The sequence below is a fragment of the Camelus ferus genome, chromosome X, assembly GCF_009834535.1.
Source record: "Camelus ferus isolate YT-003-E chromosome X, BCGSAC_Cfer_1.0, whole genome shotgun sequence".
Classification (NCBI taxonomy): Eukaryota; Metazoa; Chordata; class Mammalia; order Artiodactyla; family Camelidae; genus Camelus; species Camelus ferus.
The window spans coordinates 88,727,196-88,753,307 of record NC_045732.1 but is presented as its reverse complement, the minus strand read 5'-3'; the positions used below and the strand labels follow the sequence as shown (position 1 = coordinate 88,753,307).

The window sequence follows — 26,112 nt, the reverse complement described above, 5'->3', positions numbered from 1 at the left end:
GCAACCTTAATTCCATCTACAACCTTAATTCCCCTTTGCCATGTGCCAAGGCATACCCACAGATTCTGGGGATAAAGAAGGACATGGGCATCTTTGAGGCACCCTATTTTGCCTACCACACCATTCCTTAATGGTGGCCACTGATAATAGTTTTTTCCAGAAACATTTTCTGTATATGCAAGTGTCCATTCCTGTGCTGGCCTCACAATTCATGCACACATGCAGATGTTTATAAACACAATATTCTGTGACTTTCTTTTTCTTCAATTATAAATATCTTTTGATCTTTTTTCATATCATCCCCTAGAGAGCCACCTAATTTTTTGTCCACTTAAACAAGAGTAGAATCATTCCTTTCAACCGTAAAGGACAGTGGTTACAGTAAAAATGTCCCTCCGAGATGGCTCCCAGCTTGTGTTATCCTCAGCAGGCCATCAGAGTCCCATCCAACGACGCGAAGATCAGAGTTACTCCTCAGAGTACAGCAAAGGAAGAGGAATCAGATGCCAGTACTCTGATGGTAAATGGCATATCTGATTCCAGTGACTACAACAATTTATTTTCTTCAACTAATTTTCCTTTAAACTTAAAAAGAAAATATGCATATTGTTAAAATAATTTAGAGTATAAAAGGATGTACAATGAAAAGTAGGTCTCCTTCTTACTGCAGGCCCACAAAACTACAACTATTAACTGTATCTTTTGTGACCTTCTAGAAATTTCTTTGTGCCCATATAAGCACATACACAGAGAGAATCATATGATACTTAGTGCCCTGTGAAATTTGCTTTAAAAAAAATCTTTTTGAGGGAGGGTATAGCTCAGTGGTAGAGCACATGCTTAGCATGCATGAGGTCATGGGTTCAACCCCAATATCTCCATTAAATAAAAAATAATAGTAATAAATAAATAAATCTAATGACCTCCCCCCCGAAATTAAAAGAAACACTTTTCACTTTGAGTTAATTGAAGATTCACATGTTGTTTTAAGAATAAAACAAAGGATCCGATATACCCTTCGCCCAAGTTTCTCCAATGGTCACATCTTGCATAACTAGAGAATATTGTCACAAGCAGGAAATTAACATTGATACGATCCACCAACCTTATGCAGATTTCACCAGTTTTACACACACATCCCTAAGCCCTGGCAACCACAATTCTGTTCTCCATCTCTATAATTTTGACATTTTGGAAATATTATATAAATGGAATCACACAGTATGTTGCCTTTTGATTTTGGCTTTTTTCACTCAGCATCATTGTCTGGAGATTCATTCAGGTTGTTGTATATCAGTTTTCATTCCTTCTTACTACTGAGTAGTATTTCATGATATGGATGTACCATAGTTTGTTTAACCATTTAAAAGTTGAAGGGCATTTTGGTTGCTTCCAGTTTGGAGCTATGATGAATAAATCTGCTACTTCATTTCCTTACCCAAAAAACCCCTGTGACTTATCATTGCCTACATCATGGATCTTTATTCTGGAGTCCATGAAGTCCTAGGGAGGAAGTCAATAAACTTTCTGAAATTATAAACTTGCCATTTTATGATGGCCTGATTTCCATTGGTTCCAATTCTGAGCAGGGGTTAATATATTCAAGGTACTGTAAATAAATGACCTGACCTCTAGCTCTGGTTCTCTGTACAAGTGGCAAATACTCTCTCTGTTTCCTGCTTCTGCAAGCAGGTCAGGGCTTCTCCTGCTTGTGAAGAGATGGCTAATTTCATCTAATTTTAGAGGAAGGAGTAGGAAGTACATTTTGGCCTTGAAGCCATGCTATTTTCTCCAACACAGCTTTATTATTAACAAAGCTCATACTTTGATTCTGATTCACATGTATATATCTCTATTGGTTTAGATCCCATAAGGAAGGGATGTGATTAATTACCATCCTTGATGCTCCGCCCCCCACCATATGCCTAGCTTTTCATTCAGTGCTCAAAGGATTCCATCATACCACTCACACATACTTCTTCAGAACCTACAGGATCAAGTCCACAGCCCTTCACCTGGGATTCAAGTTCTTCCCAAACCTTCATCTCCACTTGTATCCCCCAGTGCTTTACATAACAAACACTGTTTCACTCCAACCAGTCCACCCGTCTTTATTCCAGCCACTGAGTCTCTCCTTAGCCATTTCCTCTGCCTGAGATGCCCTCCCCAATCTCTTCTGCTAGTCCAAATCTTGCCCATATTTTAAACCATATCCTTCTCACTGAAAACTCTGACCATTCCAGCAGAGTTTGAGTTTATTCACTGTCTAACAGAAGTTAAGGTTAACTTCCTCTTTCTTTGTCTACAGACTTATTCTCCCCACAACTAGATTTGTGAATCCTTGGAATGCACAGATCACACCATCACTTCGTCCCCTCGAGGCTTAGCATGAGTTAGAATCACAGTAAACATTTGTGGCTACAGTTTATCTTCTCTTATTCCTCCATTCACAGCACTGGTTTCCCAAGCTAGCAGTTTTAAGGGTGTTGAACTGCTTTTTACCCACCATCAATAACAGCAATGGACTGTCTTATAAAAATACATTAACAGCTTCCATTTATTAGGCACTTAGTCTCTGCCAGGCACCTGGCTTTATCAAGATTGACTCGTGGACTCTTCGCACAAACCCTTTTAGAGATGAAGAAATTGAGATTCAGAAGGTTAGGTAATTAATTCAAGGTCCATGAGCCCATAAGTGGCAGGACCAGGACTAAACCCAGGTCTATCTGAACTTCGAAAGTACTGCTTCTCAACTTTGGCTGCACAACACGGGCTTTAAAAATACTGACGCTTGGGTTCCACACCACCCTCCCTCAAGAGGCTCTGATGTAATCAGCAGGGGTTGCAGCCTTGGCATTGGGAGTTTTCAAAGCTCCCCAGGTGATGCAAATTGCACCCAAGGCTGGGCTCGTCATTTCCACACTGCCTGTCTCCAGTGTAGGGGACAGTGTCAGTGAGGGTGAGATGATGAGAACCTCTGTTTACTGAGATAACTCAGCCCAAGCAAGAACATGCTGCCAGAGGTGTGGGATTCAGAAAAAAGCAGGTTCTCCTCAGAATGCCCAGACACATGCTGGAGCTCCCATGGATGCAAGACAGAGTTTTTAGCCACTTATATGGGCATCTCAAATGACGGAGTGACCCCAGGTGGCATCCGAGTTTACAGACCCCCCCTGCCCATCCCAAATGGTCACTCACTTACTCTATAATGGCTTTTTGAAAGCTTTGGGCAAAGCCTCCTTTTCCAAAGTGTCAAACCTCAAGAGTTTGAAGTATTTTTTTATAATGGAGCTACTGGTGATTGAACCTAGGACCTCATGCATGCTAAGCACGCACTCTACCACTGGGCTATACCCTTACCTCAAGAGCTTGAAATATTTAAATAAAATATTTTAAAGTTGCTGATGAAAACAGGGAGGCATATTCCATACGTAAGGCCTTTGCAGCTCCTGAGTCAGGAGTCAGCAAAACACAAGCCCCTTTCTCTCACTTTATCTCACTCTATCTTCTGTGCCGAACGCAGGGCTCCTGGGGAGGAGAATAAGTGAGTCTGGCTCAGGGCGAGGCCTCTCTCTGCAGGGATATCAGGAGAGGCCACTCTGAGAGCAGAGCCCGAAGTACCAACCTGGCCAGCCTCCTGGGAGGCTCTGGGCGGGTCTTCTCAGTGACCACTAGCTCGGCCTTCTCTGGAGAGATGCTCCGGCTCCACCAGGGATGTGCCCCTTCGGGCATGCAGAGCAGGGGTGCTGAAGCAGGCCCTCCTTTCTCCGGGGGCCCACCCAAACAGGAACCTCACCAGTGTGGGCCTTACTGGAGCCACAGTAGAAGCCTCAGGTGACAGGACAGCCCAGGAGAGGTCACGATGGGGTGATCAGATTCATAGCTTTGTGACTACAGACTACAGCACTGCTGGCGGGGACCCGCAGAGCTCTGGCCCGGGCCGGGCCCAGTGGCTACTGCGTATGGAACTCTGATGCCAGGCACTACGCCCGTCACCTTGTGATATGACCCTCTCAGTTGCTCAAAGAGACTTTTTTCCTCTTTCCTGCTTTTTTTCCCTTTTATTAAGGAATAATTTCAATTCAGTAAAATTTACTCTTTTGAGGTGCACAGTTCAATGAGTTTTATCACACAATCACCACCAGAATAAGATGTGGAACATTTCCATCACCCCCCAAAGTTTCTGCAAATCCCTTCACAGTCAATCCCTGGAACCCTACCCCGAGCCCCAGGCAACCACTAATCTGATTTCTGTCCCTAAGTATACTGGTTCTCTGAGAATCACAGCTAAGGGCCCAAAACTTAAAGCAAAAGACACTCAGTACCCCACATTCTAAGTTAGAGGACCAGCCACCAGCCCACAGACCTTGCTGCAGGAAAACCAGCTTTACGCCCCAGTGCCCAGTTGCTAGAAGTGGTCTAATCTGGGGCTGTGCAATGTTTCCTTTCCCCAAGCTAAGAGAGGGGAAGCTCTAAGAGAACCACTCATAAAAAGACGGCTCACCGGAAGTAACCCGCCATGTTACCAAAATGGAGACTGGTGTGTATCCTGCCCCCGAAAGTTACGAAGCTACCATCCTGGCACCATGCCTGACACTGCTGGGACATAGAGGAAGGGACTTCGGAAGAGATGCAGACCTGGGGACTGCCAGGTGCAGAGGGGGCCAAAGATAGGCGCCTCAATTTCCTGATTCCTGAGCAGTAGGTAAGACATATGTGGCATTTGTCTGCAAGCCCGGGAATTATCCTGGATGATAGAGAAGATTGGGGCCCATGGTCTTGCCAAAAACTACCATGGGATGGGGGAAAAGAGTCACACCTCAGCAGAATGTGGTATTATGCCTCCATCAGGAGCACAGTGCACTTGAGGGATATTTACTGGGAAATATGAAAGCAATAAAATGAAACCACTTTAGGTCTATACCCCTGATGAGCGGAGACACCACACTAAACTTGTTACACTTTCACTGTCCCCATTAATTCAAAAAACACCCTATATGTTAACTACTCTTATTATTCTTTTTTTATACATGAGGGAATTAAAGATCAGAGAGGGCAAGTAATGTGCCTGATATCACACAGCAGATAAATAAATGATTTGAACCCAAGTCTGCGTGACTCTAAAATCTACATTCCTTCCTCTACATCTGGCTTCCTTCCACATGTGTGTTGGGGACGGGGGAGAGACCTCACCACGTAGCAGTAGTGTGAGTCCAGTGGAGACTCAAGGGTGTCCCATGAAAGTGTTAGGACCGATCTTCCCACTTGGTAACCTTCCCTTCACTGCACCCCCACGCACGCCTTAGCTGCCAGGGCCTTGGTTCTTCAGAATAACTCTTCTGAGGGTCTGGTTTACTTCTTGCTCTAAGATTCTGTCAACAGGCTTCTTGTCACTTCAAGGTGGAACCCTTCAACCTACTCTGACCACACACCCAAACACCAAGCAGCCTCCTTGTCTAGGGCTCCACCGCTGTCGCCATCCCTCAGTGCCTGGCCCTGCTCCTCGGGGGAAGATGCCAGCTCCACTCCTCAGACCCTCCGTGGCTGGGGCCCTGCTGCCGTCAACTGGGCCTGAGATCTGACACAAATGCTTTCACCTCAGGATGAGGGCATAACTCAGTACGAGCCGGTCAGTTAAAGAAAAATCTTGTGCCACTCAGTTTATGTACAGAACGAAACCTCTTCTTCAGTGATGGAAAACAATCACCTCCAAGAGTCCTAGCAGGCCAAGAAATCTCCACCCTAAGCTTCTTGCTAAGTATTTGCTGCATGGGTTGTGACTAAAGTCCTTACAGGAATTCCCTTAATGTCAGTACTAAAATTCCTTTCTTAAGAGCTTTCATGTAATGAATAGCAGCAAACACTGGACATTTCATTTCGAAGGATTTTCAACCAGGAGCAACACCTTTAATCCCATCCAGTTTCCCAGGTGCTGCCGAAGCACTGCTAAGATTGCCTCATCAGGATTCACTAGGCCTGCAGGGTTTCTGTGTTGAAAGGTCGGTGTTAGGAAGTGCAGTGAAACCTTGTTAGGTTGATATGAATTTGCAAAAATGGTATAGTCGCTATTTATAATCTCTTTTTCTTTGATGAAAATCTTGGCCGATCCAAATCCTCTTAGTGCTAGAGATCGGTTTTCTCCAGCTCCTTGCATTTTTAATTAACAAGGTGGTTTTATTAAATGATGCTACTTTCTAGTTTTCTAGTTGGGTCACCTGAGAACATGGCCTCATTTCAAAAACTGTAAAAACAGAAGGAACGCAAATGGGGTCAACACTCAAGTTGGTACAGTCCAGGACTCTGCTACTGATGGGAAGCCAGACATGGGTGATAGAAAAGGACAAGTGTCCCCCTTTGGTACCAGCCTCCAAAAGATGGGGATTCAGCAGACCTCTTGAGACTCCTTTAGTACTCCACCTAGCAGCCAGGAATTCATGCCAATGTTTTTTAAAAGTTGAGTTTAAACTATTGGGAAACAAAATTGACCAGAACTATGTCTGCTTCTACTCTCCTGGGGATTAACTGGTGCTGACACACTGCCTTACCTTGACATCTGGCTTCTGGAGACTCACTGTTGATGACCTTTCTGACTTTGACATATGTCTCAGTCAGTTCAGGATGCTATAACAAATACCAAAGACTGGGTGACTGAAGCAACAAACCTTTATCTCTCATGGTTCTGGAGGCTGGGAGTCCAAGATCAGGGTGCTGGCAAGACCAGGTTCTTGGTGAGGGCTCTGCCCCTCATTATGTCCTTACATGGCCTCTTCTTGGTCGAGATTGAAGGACTGGGGGATCTCCAGTCTCTTCTTTTTATAAGGGCATTAAGCCCATCATGGAGGTTCCACCCTCATGACCTAATCTAACCCTAATTACCTCCCAAAGGCCCCACTTCCAAATACAATCACATTGATTTGGGCTTCAGCATATGAACTGGGGGAGGGTGGACACAATTCAGCCAATACAGCCCATTATGAGAATTATGTGAGTCTTGGGAGAAGTAGGGCCCACGAGCTCGCCTCTCCTCGTGACTACAGCAAAATCACAACTGACTGCTAAACAACCACAGGGGAAAAAAAAAAAACAGATTGAAACCCAGCCAAAAGGATCTTCTTCAACTGGAAACATAAAGAGGGAACCACAGTAGGATGGTAGGAGTGGCGTGCTCGCGATATAATCAGGCCCCAGATCCCCGAGTGGGCAACACACAAGCTGAAGAATAGTTAAGTCGCAGAGGCCCTCCCACAGGGGTGAGAGCTCTAAGCCCCACGTCAGGCTCCCCAGCCCAGGGTTCTGGCATTGGGGGGAGGAGGAGACCCCAGGACATCTGGTTTTGAAGGCCAGTGGGACTTAACTCCAGTAGCCCCACAGGACTGGGGGAAACAGACTTCATTCTCTTGGGAAGCGTACACAGAATCTCAAGTGTGCCAGGTCGAACGGCAGACGCAGTGATCTCATAGGAACCTGGGCCAGGCCTGCCTGCTGGTTTTGGAAGGTCTCCTGTGGAGGTAGGGTATGGCTGTGGCTCACCCAGGGGACATAAAGGCTGGTGGTGGACATTCTGGGAATGTTCATGTACATGAGCTTTCCTGGAGGCTGACATCTTGATTGGATCATTAGCACCAAGACCTAGCCCCGCCCAACAGCCTGTAGGGAATCCTCAGGCCAAACAACATACAGGGTGGGAACATAGCCACACCCATCAGCAGACTTCCTGAGCCACAGAGGCCTCTAGACGTGGCCCTACCCACCAGAGGTCCAGGACCAAGCTTCACCCAGCAGTGGGCAGGCACCAGCTCCTCCTGCCAGGAAACCTGCACAAGCCTCTAGTCCAGCCTCATCCACCAGGGGGCAGATACTAGAAATAAGAAAACAATAATCCCAAAGCCTGTAGAAGGAATCCACAAATACAGGCCAGACTCTACATTGGGACCGGTTGGACCCTGGCCCTTGGGTGATGAGAGAGGAGTGTACTGCTGGGAGGCATAAGATGTCCCCCACCTCTCCAAGGTCGAGAAATGTAATGAACCTATCTAAAAATACAAATAGAAAGATAGACAATATGAGGCGGCAGAATTCCAGGCCAAGTCACAAGATAAACTCCGAGAAGAAAAAATAAGTGATGAGGAGATTGGCAATTTATCTGAGAAAGTGTTTAAAGTAATGATGGCGAAGATGTTCAGAGAACTCAAGAGGAGTATAGATGCTCAGAGTAAAGTTTTTAGCAAAGAGTTGGGAAATATAAAGAATGCCCAAACAGAGTTGAAGAATAAAATCACTGAAATGAATAACACAGTAGAAGGAACTAAGAACAGACTAAATGAGGCAGAAGAACTGATCAGTGAGCTAGAAGACAGATTAGAGGAAATCACTACTTCAGAACAGAAAAAAGAAAAAAGAACAAAAAGAAATGAGGATAGTTTAAGAGAACTCTGGGACAACATGAAACTTCCTAATATTTGCATTATAGGGGTCCCAGAAAGAGAAGAGAGAGAAAAAGGACCTGAGAAAATTTTTGAAGAGATAATCACTGAAAACTTCCCCAACTTGGGAAAGGAAACAGTCACCCAAGTCCAGGAACCGCAGAGTTCCACTCAGGATCAACCCAAAGAGGAGCACAGCAAGGCACATAGTCATCAAATTGACAACAATCAAGGATAAGGAGAAAATATTAAAATCAGCAAGAGAAAGACAACAAATAACATACAAGGAAACTCCCATAAGGTTATCAGCTGATTTTTCAGCAGAAAGTCTACAGGCCAGAAGGGAGTGGCACAATATATTTAAAGTGATGAAAGGGTAAAACTTACAACCAAGAGTACTCTATCCAGCAAGGCTCTCGTTCAGATTTGATGGAGAAATCAAAAGCTTCACAGATAAACAAAAGCTAAAAGATTTCACCACCACCAAACCAGCTTTACAATAAATGTTAAAGGAACTTCTCTAGTTATCAACCGTAAGAAAAGAGAATAGAAAGAAAGAAGAAAGAGAGAAAAACAGACCTACAAAAGATTCCTTTGGCAATTCAGGGTCTTTTACGGTTTCATGTAAGTTTTGGAATTGTTTGCTCTAAAAAATAAAAAAAAAAGAATTACTTGTGTCTTGCCTGGGTCAGTTAAATATCATCATTGGCTTATGCCATACCAGAACCCTACCATCTCCATTGATACTGGGGGGCCCAGTTCCACTACTGCTGTCAGTCTTGGTCTACAGAAGACAACCGCCATTGATCTTCTCAAAGCAGCAGGTGCTCCTGCTTGCCAGTGCATTCCTTGTGAAGGGATGTCTTCTGAGCCTTCCCAGGGAACATGACTATGTTTATCTGGGCTCACATTGTAACTCCATTGTAACATTGCCACATCCCTGGCACTTTGAACTTTCTGACTCCTTCCCCAATATCTAATCAGTTCTGGTATGTCCACTTCGTTTATTGTAGCCATTGCTTGTCCTCCCTCCTCCCCCGTTCCTTAGCCTCAAGCAGCCATCCCTGCAGTGGATTGATACTGGCTTCATGGGTCCTTGCGTCATGGGAAAGTGCTCCTCGGTCAGTGAGTCCTCCCGTTCCACCCTTATATCTGTCCCCCATCAAACTTGACTGCCCAAGCATCCTAACTAAGGTAGGGGCAGGCTGCCCATTCCCTGTTATGCTCAGTGAATAAAGAGAGGTCAGCTGGGAAAGCACTCTTTGGAAAATTCTAGGGCCTCTCAAGGATTCTCGGAGAGAAAACCAGGGGCCCCTAAGAACTTGGAGTGGGGGTGGCCCTTGACAACATGGTGAGGTAAGACGTGTCTTTGAGAGGCTTTAGCTGCCCAGCTGGATTCAGCGGCTGCTGGCCGGGACCAGAGCTCCTTTCCTCCCCTGTCCTCTGCTCCTCCTGGTCCTCTGGGGGTGGTTGCACCACCGTCCCCCACTCTTCCTGCCCACCCTCTTATTGATGCCCCGTAGACAGTCACCAAATCTGTCACCCCCGACTGCCAGTTCACTGCGTCCCCTCTTCTCCAACCCCAGGGCCCCCACCGCAATTCCAGTCGCCTGGCCTCTTTAGCCCTCTGATTGCAGAGACCCTGCCACAAGTGCCCAGCTGATCCCAGAACCGGTTTTCCTCTTCCCGCTGTGGGTGTTTCCCTATATCTTATGGCAGCTCAGAGCATACTGTCCTCATACGGTCAAAGGTAACAACTAGAGTTCCACAAAACTGCTCGTCTAGGTCGCAACCACTTGTCCTACCAAAGTACTTGTGAATTTTGAAAGTTCTGCTTTGGGATTAAAGCCTGCAGTGGTACCTGCTCTTCCATCTCAGTGAATGCCAACATTCCTCCCTTAGACTAAAGGCGGACAATTACTGAATGAACCACCAGGGGGCAAAGATGCTCGTGTAAAGTCTACCTACCTCTTAACTACCAAAGTGGGGAAGATTTGGAAAATTCAGATAAACCAATAGTAGAAAATAAAAATCATTTGATATTACGTGCTTCAGATAACCACTCAGAACACCACGGCATGTTGTTTACATTATTTCCCCCCTACTTAAATGTAAATTTAAAAATTTAAATGTAGCGTTTCTCTACATAATACCTTGATTCTACTTTGTAACAAAATCTTGTAAAGATCTTTCCAAAGTGTTATATCCGCTCCTATGGCATTGTTTTCTAATGTTTATTATTACAAAAAAACATGGGCAGTATACTTCATTGTGGTGAAATCTTTGTGCATACAGTAGGGGAGGAAAGGCAATTTTCCCTCCATCCTTCTAGGTTCTTGGTTGAGATCTGACCCCCATAACAGCCCATAACAGAAGGCAAACACAAAGGAGAAAAACAAGCAAGTTTAATAACGTATCCCTTCTGTAAACGGGGGAGAGACCCAAGAAAACTAAGTAACCCCCCCAAATGGCCCAAGCCACCCCGTTAAATCCATCTCCAGCTAAAGACAAAGGAGATGTGAGGGGGTGGGGCAGGTATGGGAGGTGACCAGGAAAAGCACAGTAACTGAGGGCAAGGTTGTTATGCAGATTTAAGTCTGCTTTCTCCACTGACAAGAGTTTCTGGAGGTAAAGTCATCCCTCTCTTTCTGGTACAGGGAGGGGGACACCCTTACAAATGGAGATTTACCTTATAAATGTAAATGACTCTTAGAAAAGAGTAACTTCAACTTGGTTTTCCGAGCTTCTCCTCTGTTGGCAGCATCTCAGAAATAATCAGCCCAAAAGAATTCATATGCCAAAGTGGCATATTTTGGTATGGCAAACTCTGCTCTCCTTCAGTACCACTGATGAGCCCTCTAGTTTAGGTTATCAATGACCAGAAGAGGAATTACTGGCTCAAAGGCAATGGAATCCTTTTAGATTTTGGACATGTGTTGCCAAGCTGCTTTCCAGAAAGACAACTACACTCTTTCTGGAAATGTGAGAGACTGCTGCTTTGGCCTTGTCATTTGCAACCCTCTTTCTATCTTTGAAGCCTTTGCTGATTTGATGGGCAGCATATTACTTCATAGTTGTTTTAAATCGTACCTTTTCAACAGTCAAATGTAAAAAACATATTTATTGAGCATGGATTCACCGTCATACTCTGTACACTGGGAACCCAGTAGGGAGTAAGATAGATACTGTTCCACTCGCCCCAGTCTCGTGTTCTAGGGAGATGGGCATGCCAAAAACAAAGTAAACTGATAAACTAGTAGTTATGGGTTGGGGGAGGTGTTAGGAAAGAAACAGGGTCATGTGTAATAGATAGTAAGGGGCATGTTCTTTGGCTACTGATGAGGTTAAACATTTTCCCCCCTTAATACTCATCAGCTACTCTGTTTCTTATTTTATTAACTGGGGTGGGGTGGGGGATGATAAAAAGAAAACCACAGACCCCAAATGGCGTTACTCTTGCTAAAAGCTCACAATACCAAAGCTAGATTTAGTATCTGATCGAATTGTAGTTGCAACCTCTCCCAGAAATATAATCTTAATCAACCTGTCTGGAATTTTCTGGTCAGGTACCAAGAAGGTAGCTCTTCCTGTCACTGCTCGTTCCCAGAATTCCTGAGGAGCCAGGAGACAAGGTGAGCTCTAGAGGGTTAACTCCCTTCTTGAGAGTGCCTTTGACATTCATCCTGTTTAGACCGGCTCTGTCAGTCTAGACAGGCATTGGGTCTGGAAGTGTCGGTGAAGGAGGACATGCTTTTTCACACCTATAATTTCTGTTTCATTTGCTGTGAAACAACTTCATAGCAGCATCAAGGGAAATAGCTGTCCGAGGAGCAAAAGCAAGGCCACAGTCGCACCCCGCTAACGCATCGAGTGCCATCATTTGTCCTCTCTCCTTTCCCTTTGGAGCAGCTAGAAGATCTGTGTACGTGGAGCGGGTGGTGGCAGTGTCAGGATAAACAAAGCCAGACACTAAAGCGGTAGGGACAGATTTTAATTAGTAATCTCCTATTGCAACAGAGAACAGAGTCCAGCATGAACTTCGATTTGTACGGAGGTGACTGGGTGTTTTAACGGGAGAATGAAGGAGTTGAGAAGGGAGTAAGTGAAGGCTCAGTAGAGTTAGGAAAATGAAAAAATTAGAGTGGGAAGCTGGGGGAGGGGAGGGGGTCTGTGTGTAACCCGTCAGGGTTTATTAACTGACGCCTGTCAAAGTGAGGTCCTGCCCTCCCACAGAGACTGGGAGACAGGGACCCTAGGTTCAGCTGTTGTCTGGAAGAAACAGTACATTCTTCCAGCAGCCTTGAGTTTTCTTCAGACACTTTAAAGGGGACTAAGGTCAGGGGAGGGTGCAGCATGAGGTCCTAGGTTCAGTCCCCAGGACCTCCATCAATCCTAATGACATACCTCTCAAAATTAGAAAGGGGTCGGGGGGACTAAAGTCATCCTTGGGAGGAGACCTTGAGCTGTTAGAAACTATGTTAGTGTTTGTTCGCGTCTTTATAGACCAAGGTTGAGGCTTCAGTGAGAAGAGGGCTCAAGGGAGGCTGGTAGAGTCTGGTAGAGAGAATCTTCGTTAGGAGACCACGAGGCTTCAAGGGGATGTGACACTGATCACAGTCCCACAGGATAGAACAGTGGGCTCTGGTGGGCCAGGATGGGTGGTGCTGCCTCTTGTGGAATGGGAGGGCTGGGCCCGGGCAGCTTTGACAGGGAGCAGAATTCAGAAAACAGCGATAGGTAGCCAGGAAGGTGTGTGTTGGAGAGGGCTCAGACCCACCTCTCCACCCTGCTGCCCTGAGAACGGCTTGTGGACTGACATATGCTTATATGGGCTTCGGGGACTTCTCTCTGCCCTCCTGGAAAACTTGGAGTCACTGCCCAGTTGCCAGACAAGTGGGGCACAGGGCCAAGAGCCGTTGGTCCTTTGTGTCAGATTCAGAGAACAAGTCAGTATTTTCCAGGGTAGCTTTTGAGTTGGGGGGTGGACACCTCTGTCCTCTGCTCATGCTCGGGAGCTCTGGTTGCAGGGTGGGGCAGGAGTCTACATATTTCAGAGCTTCCCATGAGATTTAGGTCCCAGGCTTCTAGACATAGAGGTCTCAGGGTTCCAAAAGAACAAGAGTAGGAGCTTCAAAGCCTCCTTGACTAGGCTCAGAAATCCCACAATATCCTCTCTACCACATTCTGTAGGTCAAAGCAAGTCACAGGTCAGCCCAGATTCAAGAGGGTAGAGAAACAGACTCTACCTCTTGTTGGAAAGGGTGGTGAAGTCCCAGTGCCAAGGGCTGCACATCCAGGGAGAGGAGGACTTGTTGAGGTCTTCTCTGCAATCAACTGACCAATCTACTTAGAATCACTATTTCACCACTTCAAGTGCAAAGGAGTTGTTATAGAGTACTTGGCCGTGGAAGGACTCACAGCTCCTCCTTTATCCATTTTTAGAGGACATGTTGTGAGTGTGTGTGTCGGGGGGGGACAAATTGGGAGTTTGGGATTAGGCGACACAAACTACTATATATAGAATAGATAAACAACAAGGTCCTACTGTACAGCACAGAGAACTATATTCAACAATTTGTAATAACCTATAATGGAAAAGAATATATGTATAACTGAATCACTGTGCTGTACACCATAAACTAACACAACATTGTAAATCAACTATACTTCAGTGTTTAAAAAAAGGACATCCAAGTGTTCTTTACTGAAAACGGTTACTTGTCATGGTTAATAACTACTTCTCATGGTTAAATGGTATGTTTGAGAAGCAGGTCATGGGGCTGAGAAGTGAACAATGCCATCAGTCATACATAAAAAGGTTCATCAGCATTCTTCCTTTCCCACAACAGAATCCACTCTTAACTAGTTTAAATTAGCAAGCATTTCTTATAGGTGTATTAGGTATGTTACAGGATCTGTGGGAAAGGTAGCGGAATAGACTCTAGGCTGGTCTTCCGGGACCAACTCTGGGGGAGAGGCAAGGCCAGACTTAGAACTGTGCTTCACCTGCTACCAGTGATTCCAGTATCCGACTCGGTGGCGGCCTCACGCCCAAAAAGCAGATGTTGCCATGTCCTGCCTCTGTCTGCATTTAACTTAGTTGCAAATTAAAGCTTAGCACAATGGCATTGAATTGGCAGAACCTAGGTTAGCAGCCAGGGGTTTTTGGGGGGTGGAGAGGAGGGCATACAGTCCTAGGGCATTTTCAATCCTGACACAAAAGTTCCTCTCCTAGGTACCTTAGTTCTTTGTTTCCAGTTTTATTGAAATGTAATTGACACACAACACTGCATGAGTTTCAGGTGTACAGCACAAAGGTTTGACTTACACATATTGTGAAATGATGACCACAGTACTGAACATCCATTCTCTCATACAGATACAACATTAAAGATATAGAAAAAAACGCTTTTTTCTTGTGATGAGAACCTAGGATTTTACTCTTTTAACAACTTTCGTACACAACATACAGCACTGTCAATTATATTTATCATGTTGTATATTACATCCCTAGTGCCTATTTATCTTATAAATGGAAATTGTTATCTTTTGACCACCTTCCTCCAACCTCCTCTCCCCGCCACCACCACCCCAAGTCTGATCTCTTTTTCTAAAAGTTTGGTACCTTAGTTCTCCATCCTGCTCCTCTGGGAGGGCAAGGGAAGGGTTGTTATCTTGACAGTGACATTATCATGACAATGATACTAACATGACAATGGGACAGCCCTGGAACCCTAGTTAAAAGGGAATATGACTGTGGTTGCTGAGTCAAGGGGTCTCCAAAGCTGAAATAAAGTGTTCAAAATGAGAATATACAGCTTTAGGTAATGAAAAAACATTAGAAGTTCAATAGTTGAGCCCATGTGGGCAGCCACCTGAAATTCAAAATAAATGAAAAGCCTTGCTTACTGGTGCAGAGTTGCTCTCTTGGTCCACACCTCCGATGCCGCCCTCCTCCTCTACCAGGATCTCAGCTGCTTTAAAGAACAAAAAAGAGTATGCATGGGGAATTTGCAGGGGTAGGGACCCAAATTTTTATGACTGCTGGCCACAAGCATCCGAGTCACCATCCTATCCAGTCCTTTGGCAGGACAGGGTGCTGGGCACAGAGATGGCCAGTGGCCTTTAGGGCTCCAGGGTAGAGCTGTGGCACATGGGGAGGCAGAAAGGAAGCCTCATGAGCTGGGACACTCTGCAAGGTACAAGAGGGAGGAGACTCCTCCAGGGGCTGAGAGACAAAGGAGAAAGCCTCCAGCTACTCCCATCAGGCCAGCCTCCTCCAGTCTCCCCTCCTCCCCGTGTATCCCTGTTCCCTCCTTCCACACCTGCAGTTGTAACTTCAAGGGCAGGTGCCAAACAACTTGGTCTCTGTTCCCATAGGGAACAAAAAGAGCCCGAGTTAAACTGAGAGAATTTGAGTAAAACTCTCAGCAAAGAAAAAACGTTCAAGTGACCTTGTGGTTAGAGCCCTCTGTGCCAATTCAATCTACTACTGGTGACGTGAAAACGTATAAGCAAATGGATGTGTCAAAAGCATGCACTATTTGTGCTCAAAATCAGAGGAGATTCTCCCATTCAGCCCCTACTGGGACAAACTCCCCTGCTATTTGCCACTCTTGTGTGCGTTTGTGGGGGAGGGGTCAGCATTTAGTGTGAGTGCCTTTATCCTCTGATGTCCAAAGTTTCCACTGTATAGATGACGTCAGAACTCCTCCAAATCAACAGCCCTGACTGCAGTCTTATCACACTTATGGTCAATGGGCAGAATTCAAGGCTGTTCTCATAAGTCTGGTCAATCCCCCCCCCCCACCCTTGATGAAACTTGTTATACTTTTGCTGACTCTGGGGCTGTTGCCAATGGCCTGGCCATTTGGCCTGCCAATTGAAAGATGACAGACTAGCAGGTTAAAGACAGATCTTTTGGGGGTCGTAACCTGTAGAAGCACAAACTGTGGATGCTGATGGGACTGTCTGGGTCACTCACAGGGATACCAACAACAAAGGTCTGTTCTCTGATGAGACCAACTAAAATCAAGGTGCTGATCAAGCCTGCTCTGCCAGAATGCCATCACACATGGCAACACATCTGGCGTCAGGGACTGGGCACAAACTAAAGAACTCTTTCTGATGCAGAATCCACTGCTACTGCCAGATTTGTGACTCTTGCCAAAGTTGGCCTGTCTGTCTTGCAACAATGGAGGCCACACTGCAGGGGACATTGACCCTGCTGGCTACTGACAGATTGACTGCGTCGGACCTTTCACTGTCCCCCTCGATGCTACCAACGGTCACATCACTTCTGATACTTTTTAAGGTTATGTGTTGCAGTTTCAGTCTGATTAGCTGACTCCAACCACACCATTATGGCTTCTGTGTCATGTTTTCAGCTCTCCAGCCCATTTTGGGAAAATTGGTTTGAATGAGCAAAGAAATATTTTTTTCCATTTAAATTAATGAAAGATAGGTTTCTGCTATCCAAAACTGTGGTATCTGACATATTTTCAGTAACAGATTAGATTTAAATAATGATGAGTGTCTATTCAATCTTTTTCCACACTTCAAATTCTAAATAACAACAGTGACAGCAATAATAACATGTCTCATTTAAACATAGCACAACTATGCCTTGTACCAAGCAAATCACACTCAACTTCTCTGCAAAAGGGGATGCTCAAAGTCTCACAACTTATCACATCCAGCTCTAAATTCAGGATTGGTGACCAATGTTCATTCCTCTTTAAGTTCACCATCATCATGTACTGATATTATGTAATTTGTGGACTAAATTGTGAACATACAATCAACATACCCTAGGTAAGGGAACAGGGTGAAGAGAATACACTAACATACCCACAACATACACACACCAAAATAAGGAAAAAAGACACGCACATATCAATGGAACAGAAGAGAGTCCAGAAACTGACCGATACAAATACGGCTAGCTGATTTTTTACAAAGATGAAAAAGTAATTCAGTGGAGAAAGGATAACCTTTCAACAAATGTGTTGGAATAATTGAACCTCAATGGGCCAAAAAAAAAAAAAAAGGAAAAAATTGAATTGCTACTTCCATTTTGTTTCTGAAACTAGACACAAAGCCACAGTTAGAATTTGTAAGTTCTTTCTTCCACTTCCCAGTCCATTTTCTCCTGCCTTTAGCCAGTTTCTCAGCTGTCAAGTTCTCTTTGGCTGGTGGGCTGAGATAAAGCTTCATCACTGAGAGGTTTGAGCCCTCTGTGGTCCTACCTGTGTGATGTTGCCATAATCTTTCATTAGCTTTTACTACTGAGTATGGCTGTAGCAGGAGGAGCCCTGGGTCTCAGACTTAATTATCCCTGTCTGCATGGTGGAAGGGCAGCCAAACATCTCCTCAATGATTGGGACCAATCACACCAATCAAACCTGTATTTTGCCTGTCGGTCCAGTGACACATGTAGCTCAAATAGTTAGGCTGCAGTCTCAACAATCAATTCAATGGCATCATTGTTGTTTCTACTGGTAGACTAACAATCAGACCTTTAAATCAGTAGAGGCCAAAATCAAGGGGACATGAAGAAAATACTTGCAGACGGACATTGAAAAGGCAATCCACCATTCTAGCTGATGGATGATAAGGTATGACCCATGTTAATTCTGTTCAGCTCTCTTTTTGTCTTCTGCTGTAAAATGAGTTCCTTAGTCAGAAGGAGTGTTGTCTGGGATATCATAATTGGAAGTCTGCCCATGAAAGTGGTGCTGGTTGAAGTGTTGCCATCAGGGAAGGAGTCCATATTGCGGTCCCTTCCATGATAGAAGGGGTCCAATGTAATCAATCTGCCACCAGATGGCTGGTTGGAGCCCCCTCCCACCACAAGGAAATGGCACATATTGGGAGTCTGGCACTGGCCTCTGCTACTGGCACATTGGGATTGGACACTCAACTTTTCTGATAGCTACATCAGCCTTGGTGAGGGGAAGACCGTGTAATTGAGCCTATTCAGAGCCTCTGTGCCTGCAACCATGGCCACTTTGTACACAGGATCTTGAGCAAGCTTCTCAGTGGGGCAGGCTAACATTCTTATGTAAGTCATCTTGTTCCCATGATGACTGAGAGCCTTCATCACACTTGATGCCCTCTGTTGGGCATTTATATGGAACACAAATGCATTCACTCCCTGTGGCCATTCCTAAAGGTCCAACCACAAATTACTTCTCTCAAACCTTCTTGTCACCAATACTACAAATTTTGTTCTCTCCAAGTTGCTGGACATCAGATGGTGTAGAGTCATACCTGAGGCCATTTCTCCTTCCAAGCAAAGTGAACAACCAGATACATCACTTGAAATTATGTTCTCAGGGAAGATTTTACTTTTTCACCTCCTTTCTGGTCTACTCCTCTGTGGGGCTGCGATGCTTCAGTAATAGGCTTCTGGCTGGTGCCCTTAGATCATGCAGAGCTATACTGAAACAGACTCCTGACTGAGTAAAGAAACCCACCCTCACCAAAGTGGCTGGGCATCAGCCAATCCTCTGAGGGCCCAAATGGACCAAAAAGGCAAAGGGAGAATTCCCTCTCTTCTTGAGCTAGGACATCCGTCTTTTCTTGCCCTCGAACATTCAATGGAGCTGCTGGTCCCTGGGCCTTTGGACTCCAGGGTTTATACCAGCACCCCCGGTTCTCAGGCCTTTGGGTTAGGACTGAATTATACCACTGGTTTTCCATATTACTGACAGCAGATTGTGGAACTTCTCGGCTTTCATAACTGTGTAGATAATTCCTATAATAAATCTTCTCTTGTAAATATCTATACACCTCCTGTCGGTTCTGTTTCTCAGGCGGTCCCTGACTGGTACAACCGGTTATAAAGAGGTCCCTATATTAGTCTGCTAGGGCTGCCATAACAAAGCACCACTGGCTGGATGGCCTCAAAAATGAAATTTATTTCCTTACAGTTCTGGAGGCTGGAAGTCAGAGATCAAGGTAATCAGCAGAGTTGGTTTCTTCTGAAGGCCTCACCTTTGCCGTCGTCTCCATGCGTCTTCACAGGATCTTCCCTCTGGGCCTATTTGTGTCCTAATCTCCTCTTCCCATAAGGACACCAGTCATGATGGACTAGAGCCCAACTCAGTGACCTTGTATGACCTTAATTACTTGTTTAAAGACCTCGTCTCCAAATACAGTCACATTCGGTGATCCTAGGGGTTAGGACTTCAACATATGAATTTGGGAGGGACACAATTTAGTCCATAACAGTCCCCACGAAACCATAGGTGTGGATTGAGAGAGGAAAGGCAGTGTGGCAGGCGCAAGTGCACTGGGAGCGGGAGCCACTGCTCGTGTACCTTACCTGTGCCTTCCGAACTGCTCAGGGCCAATCCCAATACACCACTTCTCCTTCAAGAGCCCTCTGTATTCCTCACTAGCCAAACAGGTCCATCAAACAGGGATGTGACGGGGATCACTACTCTGGAATTTTAAAGTCTTGATGGTGGCCCTAATTTCTGTGAGTCCCCTATGCACGCAGTCTTGGCTTTGGTCTACTCTTTTGACAGTATAATATAATGGTTAAGAGCATGGACTCTGGAGCCAGCTTCTGGTTGAAATTCCAGTTCTACCAATTACTAACTGGTGACCGTGGGCAAGTTACTTAAGATTTCAATGCCTTAGTTTCCTTTTGTGTAAACTGTGTTCAATAATAATATCTACTTTGTAGGACTGTTTTGAGGAATAATGTGTTACTATGTGTAAAAATGCTAGGAAGAGTGGCACATAGTGTAAGTGCTGTATGCGTGCTGGCTCTTACTGCTATACTTGGAAAGGAGGGTAAGTTCCAGGTTTCTACCTGGCCCTTCCTAACAGAAAAATTCTTCCTCCACAGGTCAGGGAGCCAACGGGGGTGTTTTGCCAGTTACTGGTTCTACCTATTACAACTGTAAACACAGGAAGTGGGGTAATTACCAGACAGCGGGTTTGTACACCCCTTGGCTCCACCATGAGTTGGATTTAGGCCCAAACTCCATTTACCATTTGACCTTCATGAGCTCTCACTCTGCCTGTGGGCAACAGTGGTGCTCTGAGTCCCCAGGATGAGTGTTAGCTCAGAGCCATTGTCTTCTACTCAGAAGCCTCTGATTCAATTTAAATCTATTATCTCTAGACCAATATGGCAGTTAAAAATTATATTCCTCCCATACATATTAAAAGTGGGTGATTCAGACAGAAAAATCAAGGTGTATGCACTCTGTTGTACATATAAGAAGAGCTAGGAGACTGTAGATTTCCCAAAGATAATAACTTTGGCCTATTTCTACTGTTTTATATTCCATGTCTGGTGTGAGGGAGGAGCCCTTATTTCCTTTATTTAATGCATCCCTGAGGCTGTTTTGTATACTCTGTTTCTCCTAAAGCTATGGTTGAGATTTTATCATTTGCAGGCTGCTTGTGCTGTCCTGCCTGCCTTAGGCAAAAATTTTAATATAAAAATGAGCAAAGGGACAAGAGCCTGGGTAGCCTGAGGGGCAAGGAAATGGGGGACGAGAGGGAGCAGCTGCCTAACTCTCCTCTTCCACTGTTGCCACTGCCCCTGGGGTCTCCAGGACCCTTTGGTCCGCATGTGACTTGTAAGCCTTCCACCTGCCTTCCAGTTATCCCCCACACGGGGCCCTCCTTCCTTTTCATGTCACCATGAATGACCAATAAACAGAATATTCAGCCTCAGCTGTAATCAAATATAAGCAAGTTAAAAATTAAAATAATTAGAATAATGCTTTGCTGGGGAAGGGTATAACTTAAGTGGTAGAGCACATGCTTACCATGCACGAGGTCCTGGGTTCAATCCCCAGTACCTCCTCTAAGAAATAAATAACTAAGTAAACCTAATTTCTCCCCTACAAGAAAATTAAAAAAAAAGAAGAAGAATGCTTTGCTTTTAGATTAGTAATAATAAAATAATACATAATAATACGGGTGAGGGTGTGGAGAAGTGAACAGCCTCGTACATTGCCTGAGGGAATGGAAATTGATACGTTTTTGACACAGAAATTGGAAATACTGCTTAAAATTTAGACTGCAAATCTTTTGACAGAGTAGCTCCTTTCATACAAATGCACAAAGATATCTGCCCACATAAATGATGTCTAACCTTGCTAGTAAACAAAAATATGCTAATTAAAATAATGAGATATCCTTTTCACCCAATAGAATGTCAAAGATTTAAAAGAACATGGGTGCCCATTGTTAGGAAAGTTGAGGAAGTTCACGGATACAGCAGTACAAGGTGTGGAAGACAGTTTGACAATACGTATCAAAATCCTTAAGCAGATGAAAACCTTTTGTTCCAAGAATTCCATCTCTAGGAATGTATCCCAGGGAAATATCAGAGAAGTGTGCAAAGTTATGCATGCAAGGATGTTAATCTCAACATTGTTTATGATCATGAAAAAAAAAAAGCTGAAACCATCCAAATATCCATCAGTTAATTATTGGCCATCCATAAGGAATAATACACAGTATTATTGATCATAAAGAATCAGTATGGAAAGATAAGCAAGATATATCATTTATATTTAAAAACAACTATCAAGGCAGTATGGTTGTACGATTCCATTTTGGTTTTACGATGTGTGTGTGTGATATATGTAAATAATTACCTTGCTTATTAAATATGTAAATAATTGATAAAAAAAATATACCAAGCTGTTAATAGTCTTTCTTTCTGGGGGTTGTGATCCTAGGAAATTTACTCTTCTCATAATATATAGTTGTTTCAACGTTCTACAAGCAATCAGTGATAGATAAGACCAACTCCATTTTGGTGATCCACCGCCATTTTGCGACAAGCCTAGCCAACTGCAAGCCACAACTTCCGCCTTCTGCCTGTAAAACCCTCCCCCGACCTGAGTGAGAACTTCTGGTGAGAGAATTCATCCAGCAGGCCCCTCTCTCTTTCCCACAGGCCCCTCTCTCTTTCAGACACGCCCCTTTCACTTTCAGGATCCCTTATTTGCATAAAAAAACCCCATCAGCTCTACCCCCAGGCATAAATAACCAAGCCTGTAGGCAGAGAGCGGGCTCCAGTCTAACTGGAGACTGACTGCAGGTTTCTTGCAATAAACCTGACTCTGCCATTGAGCTGTCTCTGATCCTTTCTCTCCGATTCTAACAATCAGTACAACAATATTAAAAAGAAATTTAGAAAAGTTGCTCAGCTTCACTGATAATTAAATGAATGCAAATTAGAAGAAAAATGAAATGGAATTATTGTGTATCATATTGAAGGAAAAAATTCCAAGATTAACACTCAATGTTGTATAGAACCCTGGTCTCTAAACTTCTTTGATCGACCACATGTATTAGTAAAACTTTATGACCTCAAACACTAAATATCTACACTTACATGATTGTGTTCATACATAAAGGTGGGGTATTATTCATACTCTTCTGCCACTTGCAAATTAATGTGTACGATATTCACTGCAGCAATTTTTGGCTTAAGAAAAACGAGAAGCATTCAGAATGTCCATCAACAGGGGACTTGCTAACTGAATTACTGAGCATTATTCGTCATATATATTGGCGTAATAATCCGTCATCAAAGAGAGTTAGGTAGTCGTATATTACTGACATGGTAAAAGCACTCTATCAACATATCGCGTCTGGAAGTATATACAGGAAACAATCTTAGTTCATGGCGGGGGCGGGGCGGGGAAGCTACCAAGGGAATTTGCCTTCCATTGTTCTAATTGTGATGTTGACAATTTCTGAAAACTTGTTTGTATAACTTTTCTCATTAGCAGAATACTAAAGATCTAAAGCAAAAACAAAAACAATAAAGTCGCTTGCATGATTAAACCAGAATGCACACACGTTCAGAAAAGTAGTAGGTTTGGTGTATTTGTACTAGCTCACAATTGAGGATTGAAAAAATTCCTAAAGGGATTTGAGGCAAGAGGAAATGCATTTACGTTTTCTAAGGTACTCAAGATCGTGCTTATGAAGGAAAATCTCTAACGTTTTGAGCAAGTTTCGTTTTGCTTCCGTTAAAATTTAAAAATTAAAAAAAAAAGAAAGACCACCGGGGTCAGGAAGCTAGGTCTCCCGGGGAAACTGCACGCCCCTCCTCCCCTTCCCCCCTCACCAGGCTCCTCCCTCCCCTTCCTCCGCGACCCTGGGCTCCGGATCCCTGGCGCCCCGCCCGGCCCCGCCCGGCCCCGCCCCGCGCGGCCCCGAGGCGTCTTAGCCCCGCGTTCCCAGCGGGCCACCAGCGGCCCGAGCGCTGCAGGAGGAGGAGGAGGGTACCCGCCGTGCAGCGCCGCTGGCATCTGCAGCCGCGCGACCCGCCTCCCGCACCGGTTCCCCCGCATCCGTCCCTCTATCCGTCGGTCGGTTCTGCGGAGCCGGCCGGAAGCCTCGGGCTCTGGGCACTGCATGAGAGGCTACACCAGACCGATGACTGCGGCGGCGGCGGCGGCCCTGTCCGGGCTGGCGGTGCGGCTGTCGCGCTCCGCCGCGACCCGCGGCTCGTACGGCGCCTTCTGCAAGGGGCTCACGCGCACGCTGCTCACCTTCTTCGACCTGGCCTGGCGGCTGCGCATGAACTTCCCCTACTTCTACGTCGTGGCCTCCGTGATTCTCAACGTCCGCCTGCAGGTACACATTTAGAGCAACTAACTTTGTGGCATTGCAGGGGGCAGGGAGCCCAGCAGGATGGCCGACCTCCACCCACCAACTCACCCGCCCTAGAGCGAAGTGACCAGCTCGCCTCGTGCACAGATTTGCCGGTCTGTCCTTCTATGGCCCCATCTTTTAATATAAATGGGCGGCTAGAAACCATTATTTGCGGAAAGCCTGCAATATAACCCCAGAAGCCTAAGATATAAGGAAAAGCTGAATCCCAAGGAAATATTAAAAATCTGAAAATCCTCAGAAATAATTGAGAAGTTCTTGCATCCATAAAACAAGACAGCACGAACGCTGGGAAATGACAATGGGCACAAGCTGCCCTGATGGGGAAAAAAAAGGAAAAGTTACTAACAACTTTAATAAAGATAAACTGTGCAAGAATGGTCCAAATAGAAAGCAAATCTTCCAAATTAGAAAAAGAAGTGAATAGACTTCCAACTGAATTGAATAAATTCTAAGAAACAGATGGATGGAGTCAGAAGCTGGAAGAAATTAATCACATGATCTGGAAGGCCTGGATTTCTTCACCCCAAAAGAAAAAAAACTATAGCAAACGGAAACTACAGGGAAAAACAAACATTTCAAACTGTACAAGAAAAGTAGTCTTCAAATACGAAGCATCCTCGGATGTGGCCTGTTGTTGAACTGTTGCCAGGAGCCAGAGGAAGGGAATCCGCTTGAACCTGAGCACGTGAATCAAGACTGCAGTCACAGATAAGAAAATGCCATCACAGCATTCAGTTTTGCTTTTCGGTGAACGATGTTTAAATAATCATTACAATGGAAATATTAATTGTGATTTTTCGTTTTTAGAGTAAATCTCTAGGCAAAGCAGGGAGGAAGACAATTACAGTTATAGCACAGAATGGGAATGTTAACCAGCTTTGAAAAGAACAGGCAACAAGTTCTTGGCAGTCAGAGGGGAGGAGATGGAATAGCGGTGTGATTCTCATATGGTATGGGGCCCAGATACTGTCTCTAGTTGAAAGAATAAGACAAGCTTAGGGGTTATATTTTTAAAGTTAACAAAGTAACCAACAGAAGAGTTAAAACTAGTGATACAACCATACGGAGGGGGAGGAGAGCTGAGGGGATGCAGAAAATGTGTCAAGTTAAGAAACAGTAATAAAAGCATATTATTAGGGGAAGTGGAGTTAACCTCTAAACAGACATGTGTAAAAGTTTTTGCCTCTAGGTGGGGGAAGCAAAAGTTGAGAAGGGTGGCAGGGAGTTGCTGCTTTTCATTATATGTCCTTTTGTACTGGTTGATTTTTTTAATTCTTTATATGCATGTATTACTTTGATAAAAATTAAAACTGGACACACTGGTTTGGGAAATATCCCTGGTGTTCTCCTTACTTGCTTCAAGTAATAAATCTGTCCTTCACCTGCTAGAGAAATACTAAAATTTATTAAAATGAATTTACTGCATTTAGAAGAAAATTGGGGGGAAGGGGGGTTGGGGAGTGACACACGAGTCCAGCTAGATTCTGCCTTCCTATCTTTCTGCAATAGTGGATGCATATCCTAGAATGTTCCTGAATGATCATGTGAAATATGATTTCTTTGCCTTCCAAGCAACCCATAACACCATAAGGAAATGCCTTAAAACTAAAATGGCCAATAATCTTCAGGTAGCCCAGAGCTTCCTCCCTCTACATAACTTTTTATCAGCTAATCTCTGCAATGTCACAGTTAAGGTAAAAACAAAACAAAAAATGTGATGTGATTTTTCAAAACTGAAAAATATTCAAAACTTAAAAATTGGACAAGTGCCTTATGATGTTTAGATAAGGTTCTTACATTTTCGTATTGGTCATAATAGCAAGATAGGGAAAATTAACTGCACAACAGGAGCTTGGCTAACTAGAAATAGTCCATCTATGTAATGGGATACCATGTAGACATTAAAACAAGTAATTATATTATATCCACGTGGAATGGGTTTAATAGATGTGACGTCACCTCACCAAAGGCTCAAGTGATGGAGACAGAGAGAAATATACAGATATTATATAACATACAT

At 44.5% G+C, this 26,112-nt stretch overlaps 1 protein-coding gene across 1 annotated transcript; it reads left to right on the top strand.

Annotated features, from left to right (window-relative positions):
• The first annotated feature begins 400 nt into the window (after window positions 1-400).
• On the top strand, window positions 401-25,426 carry SMIM10 (small integral membrane protein 10). Its single transcript, XM_032474716.1, has 3 exons — window positions 401-520; window positions 2,565-2,665; window positions 23,471-25,426. The coding sequence occupies exons 1-3, from the start codon at window positions 401-403 to the stop codon at window positions 24,063-24,065; spliced, it is 816 nt and encodes a 271-aa protein (XP_032330607.1). The 3' UTR covers window positions 24,066-25,426.
• Window positions 25,427-26,112: the final 686 nt, after the last annotated feature.

What these genes read in the sequence shown, in the direction of transcription:
- SMIM10 (XM_032474716.1), top strand. Translation starts at nt 401, where the DNA reads ATGGCTCCCAGCTTGTGTTATCCTCAGCAGGCCATCAGAGTCCCATCC. An exon ending in CAGATGCCAGTACTCTGATG is followed by an intron (nt 521 to 2,564) that starts GTAAATGGCATA and finishes TCCATTTATTAG; the next exon opens with GCACTTAGTCTCTGCCAGGC. An exon ending in ATTGAGATTCAGAAGGTTAG is followed by an intron (nt 2,666 to 23,470) that starts GTAATTAATTCA and finishes TAAAAAAAAAAG; the next exon opens with AAAGACCACCGGGGTCAGGA.